General features: G+C 35.0%; 1 protein-coding gene across 1 annotated transcript; it reads left to right on the top strand.

Moving 5' to 3' along the window:
• Positions 1–212: 212 nt before the first annotated feature.
• On the top strand, positions 213–5,344 carry SPATA5L1 (spermatogenesis associated 5-like 1; the record flags this gene model as incomplete). Its single annotated transcript, XM_010193944.1, has 7 exons — positions 213–398; positions 1,742–1,900; positions 2,419–2,628; positions 3,042–3,269; positions 3,381–3,515; positions 4,196–4,321; positions 5,002–5,344. Coding segments are annotated over 7 exons (1,197 nt in total), but the record flags the coding sequence as incomplete, so codon positions are not given.
• Positions 5,345–5,716: the final 372 nt, after the last annotated feature.

The raw sequence follows: 5,716 nt of genomic DNA, 5'->3' as shown, positions 1-5,716 counted from the left end.
GAAAGTAAGTGTAAATGAATGACACTTTTAAATATTTATCATTTGTATAGTGCTGCTATTAAGTTTCTTGTAAAATTCTTTAGTTGCAGTATAAGTATGTATCACTCTTCAATAAGCAGTATAAAGCAGAAACAAACTTGCTTGCCTAGGTCTATAAAATAAGATGAATATAGCAAAATATGTGTTTAAAATTTTTATTATATTTGGTTTAGGTGATTATTGGGACACCAACACTTAAGCAAAGAAGATCTATCCTGCAGTTGCTTACAGCTAGTATGCCAATTTCTACAGACGTTGATTTGGTTAAACTGGCAGAAATGACAACTGGGTATGTTGGAGCTGACCTCACAGCACTCTGCAGAGAAGCTGCTATGCAGGCTTTGTGCCGCAGCTCTTTGGTATGGTTGCAAATTAGTCTAGAAGAATCTCATTAATAATATGTACTGCCCTTTCCTCATTAATACTTGTCTTTAGTTGAAAAGCTCAACAAGTTGAAGAACTTGCAAATTAAATTACTGAAAAACACAAAGTGTGTTATAAATGTAAAGATGCCATTTTGTTAGTCCTTTCAGTTCTCACCTGAGAAGACTGATTTCTCCCTTCTGGATGAAAAGCTTTGCCTAAAGTTTTTATCCTCATCCTTTTTAGGATCGTGCAAAGCAGAGCTTTTAGTCTTTTTTGGCAAACTAAACTATAATATCCACCAAAGTTCTCTTTTTGAAGCTATTGGTGATTTAGAATTCTAATTCATAGTAATAACTGCAAATTAAAATTTAGGTTGGCACATACATATTTGAGTGGTAGTGATAATAACTATTTGGGTTGTATGGCTGAGTATAACACTGTTACAGACACACGGTATAAAACTGCCCAGTGTGCAAAAATTGAACTTCTTGCATATTATAGGTATGGAATTAGAGAATTGCTATTTCTTAGTATTTTTTCTATATATTCTAACTTTTAGAAGAATTATGAGGTATGTGTTTGCTGTGGTTTGTCATCTGGACTGGCTAAGCAGAATTTTAAGCCAGATCTGCAACATTTCCAGAGTTGGTGTTTCTACACAGAACGGTAGAACCCTCTGTCTTCACCTGGGGATAGAAAGAAGAGAACATCGTGTTTCTACAACTTCCATCTCCTCCAGATATTTTGCAAATATTGAAAATAATAAACAAAATATTTTTAGCCTGGTATCCCAGAAAGAAATAGATGGCCAAACGAAAATAATGAATAAGTAGATTGTCTGTCTCCCTTGAGAACTGCAAGCTCTTTTGCAAAATACACCTTCATTCTCTTAGTGCATCTGTAGTTTAATAATGGTATTTTCTAGCCTATTTGAGATAAAGTACCTTACTTTCCCGTGTATGTGGTGAAAATGGATGGTAGAATATTTTTATTCGTATTCTAGGAATTGGTGTATAGTAATGCTGAAACTAGCAACTGTTTGATTTAGCAGATCACTGTGTAATGGAGCTATAATTTAGGGAAAAACGATAGTATTCTCTAAAACATTAATTTCTGTTTAAATAGTTTTTTTTCTCTTTAAAAACTTGCCATTAAAGAGATCATATTCTACTTCCATGTTACGTCTTTGTGTCTGCAGTGCTTTAGCTTGTTAGGGCGGGAAATTGCTTTTTTACTAGTTGCACATTGCCTTTTGTGAAATGTTTTGCATACTAATGCAGCATTATAAGCTATTCCATAAAAATATCATTAATATGCCTTGTCTGGGCTTCTCCAGGATTCAACTGAAACAGTGATTAACATCGCAGATTTCCAAGAAGCTTTTAAAAAAATTCAGCCATCCTCTTTTCGAGGTGCAATTGGACTCACAGAGTATAAACCTGTCACCTGGGAGCAAATTGGTGGTCTCGAAGCTGTGAAATTAAAGTTAAAACAGGTAATGGATAAAATACATTTAGATAAAACAGTTTTAATAACCATACTCCCTGAGGTATTTTGTATGCTGTATTATAGAAATTAATTCTCTTGCAAACTACCTGATTATCAATTGTATTTTAAACATTTTTAGACAACATTGTGTTATTACAATGATTGTGAGTTAGAAATCTTCCAGTCACAAGGTATCACCACCAAGTGTAATATCATGGGAAAATTAGCATGTTTTCCAGTAGCTGAAAAATACTTAATTTGCAGCCCAATAATTTGTCCTGAATCTGTAGCCAGGGATGGCTCTTGCATATCATCTCACAGGGATTGCCTTTTGTTCTGTTTGAGACTGAGAGGAAACTTTAAGAAGGGGGGCATTATATGAAGGAAGACCAAATTAATATTCTCCGATTTCAAATTAATGTTTGTATCAGGGAGAGAAAATAAAGTGCTCAGCAATGTTACTGATTGCCTATGAACTCTAGTTCCATTGCTAAGAATTTAATCCCTTTATTTCTGTATTGACAGAGTATTGAGTGGCCCATGAAATTTCCTCAGGCGTTTGCTAGGATGGGCCTGTCTCACCCAAAGGGCATTCTTCTCTATGGGCCATCAGGGTGTGCCAAAACCACACTGGTGAAGGCTGTGGCCACGAGTTGTCACTGTTCCTTTCTCTCTGTAAGTGGTGCTGACCTTTTCTCGCCTTATGTTGGAGACTCGGAGAAGATTTTGTCTCAGGTACAGTTTTTGATTTATGTAAGGTCTATAGTTTATTTTTGCTTGATTTTTGTAAAGTATTAGTTAGGCCTAAATTTTGTTATTGAAAAGGTGATAGTTAAAGCTCTCATCTGATAATTAAGTTAAAATGTCTTGCAGATTTGCATTTATATAAACTGAAAATCTAGCCCTAAAATGATGCTAGTTTTAAACTCTGGAAGTATTTCTACCCTTTTGTTTTCAGTTCACTTAAGAATTTAAGTAAGAAGCAGAATTTGCCTATAGTAAATGCAAGCTGGGATGGCTCTCATAAATCTTTATGAATGTATCTTTAAAGTTAAGTAAAATACAGAGTATATGTGAATAAGTGTTTTCACCTTACCTGATAGAATGTATGTATTAACATTGTACTTTTTTAATTGAAAAAAACCCAGGTTTTTCGCCAAGCAAGAGCAAATACTCCAGCAATCATATTCCTAGATGAGATTGATTCTATCTTGGGATCTCGGTCACACTGTAAAACTGGCCATGGTGTCTCAGAGCGGGTTCTTTCTGTTCTTCTCAATGAGTTGGATGGTATTGGGCTGAAAGTCACAGAAAGAAGAGGTAGCAAACTACAGCTTGAGGGTCAATGTCAAGATCAAATTGATGAGGAAAGAAAGGTATTTATGTTCCCTTTTCCATGTAGGAAGATGATAAATGCTGATCACTTGTTACAAAACTAACTGTCTTAACAATGTTGCACTGATTTGTTTATATTATCTCTTACTCAGCTTGAGTTTCAGGAAGCTTTGAACAAAGATTTCATGGTAGTTGCTGCAACAAATAGACCAGATATGTTGGATGATGCCTTATTGCGTCCTGGAAGGCTAGACAAGATGATCTATGTTCCACCACCAGATCTGAAGGTGATGTATTACAAATCCATATGTGGCTTTAAATTGAGAGATATTAATTGCTAGCATACTTGACTTTACGAGCAAAGGGGGCATATTCCTGTAATATATATAATAATTTAAAGATGATTCACTGAAGATAGTCACCAAATTCAAGGTACAGTGCAGAAGTTTAAAAAGGAATAATTCTATTTGTAATTTAAATACCAGTAACATTTTAAGTGCTATATATAGTTATACTATTGCATATAGAAAATAGGTAAAATTGGGAATAGTTCTGTATTTACGAAATCAAGCTGCAGTTTAGGAAGTATGATAACAAGTTGTCTGTCCTTGCTTCAAGTCATTCTTGTGCCCTTTTCCAAAGGGTAGTGTAGCTTGTCCTGAGCTTTCCAAAAAAAAAATTGACCCAAAGCAGGCCAAATACGGACTCATCAGTCTAAAATACCATGTTTTCATGAAGTAATAAGTAACTGTGAATAACGGAGTTTAATGTATGAGCTAATACTTACTCTTGTGGTTATCTCCATTAATAGCACTTTATTCGCTCTTTCACTAAGAACATGTCGTTTTGGTGCTCTTCTGGATTTTCCTTAGTTTTGAACTAATTTCAGATTTCCTATTACTTTGCAGAGGGATTAATTATTGGTTTGTTTGGCTTTGTTTTTTCCATAATATGCACCAACTTACAGGGAAGGCTTTCCGTTTTGAAAATCTGCACAGAAAAAATTCCATTAGATACTGATGTGTCATTACAAGAAGTGGCAGGCCTAACAGACTTCTTCTCTGGAGCTGATATTGAGAATCTGTGTAAGGAGGTAAGAAATATTCATGGTTAATCTCTGAAATAAACTGTAAATTAAACCTTTCAAGGAAAAGAGAGCTAATTTACAGGTATTACCAGGCCATCTGTAGTACAGATTCTTTCACAGTTTGTAGTGAAAATATAAAGATAATTAGTAAAACTGACAAACTGAACAAGGGTTAATTCTTTAAATAAAATAGCCAAATAAGAATAACAGCTTCTGTGATAATTTACTAGAAGTCAGGGAACTGTACTACCCTTTGTTTCACATGGCCCTTTCTAAACCAAGCTCCCATGTAGATGAATTGTATTCTGTATACTGCAAGCAAACGGAGCATTTTTACCTGAAATTAGCATGTCCTGTCAAGGCTAGAAAGAAAAAAAATTTGAGAAGAGAGATTCATATTTGAGAAGTCATGTAAAAGATAGAAGACTAGGAAGAAAATCCACATAGATACATAATCAGGGATATATTGTCTAATCCAGACAACAGAATGAAGGAAGAAGTTATATTAATCTTATTTGATGTTTATCTATTGCTTGATAACCAGAAATCATACAATGTCATTTTCAGATGCTTTACCAAAAATTTGGTTTAACGTAAAATATTTCAGAATACTTACAATAACTTATTTGAAACTTAAAACATTATAAGCACTTTAAGTTGTTGGTTTTCTTCTTTTTCTTTTAAAGGCTGCTTTGTTGGCATTGCAAGAGAATGGACTTGAAGCAACTGCTGTAAAACACGAGCATTTTGTCAAATCATTGAGGAATGTAAAACCATCCTTGAACATAAAAGACTTGGAATTTTATGAAAAATTTAATCATCAAGAATCAGCCTCTTGAATCAAAAAGGAGTGATGTGCCATAGGTATTTTTAAATATATTACAAAGACTTTGCAATGTCTGACAATTTTCCTGCTTTTTATTTTTGTACTTACTGTACTTTTCAGTTTGTATGAAATACAGTAAAATGTCACTTGTGAAAAATCTGTGGTCTCAATAATGAAGACTAAATTAAAATCTTGTTTGCTTTCACAGAATCACAGAATCCCAGACCGTTAGGGATTGGAAGGGACCTCAAAAGCTCATCCAGTCCAATCCCCCTGCCGGAGCAGGAACACCCAGATGAGGTTACACAGGAAGGCGTCCAGGCGGGTTTTGAATGTCTGCAGAGAAGGAGACTCCACAACCTCTCTGGGCAGCCTGGGCCAGTGCTCTGTCACCCTCACTGAGAAGAAGTTTCTTCTCCAATTGAAGTGGAACCTCCTGTGTTCCAGTTTGTGTCCGTTACCCCTTGTCCTATCATTGTTTGTCACCGAGAAGAGTCCGTCTGATGAAATGAGTCATTGAGATACTTAGATAAAGCCCTGTAACAGTAGATTTCCTAGTTTTCAGTACAAACATT

The sequence above is a fragment of the Mesitornis unicolor genome, unplaced genomic scaffold, assembly GCF_000695765.1.
Source record: "Mesitornis unicolor isolate BGI_N332 unplaced genomic scaffold, ASM69576v1 scaffold19611, whole genome shotgun sequence".
Taxonomy (NCBI): Eukaryota; Metazoa; Chordata; class Aves; order Mesitornithiformes; family Mesitornithidae; genus Mesitornis; species Mesitornis unicolor.
This window is presented reverse-complemented; position numbering and strand designations above follow the sequence as displayed.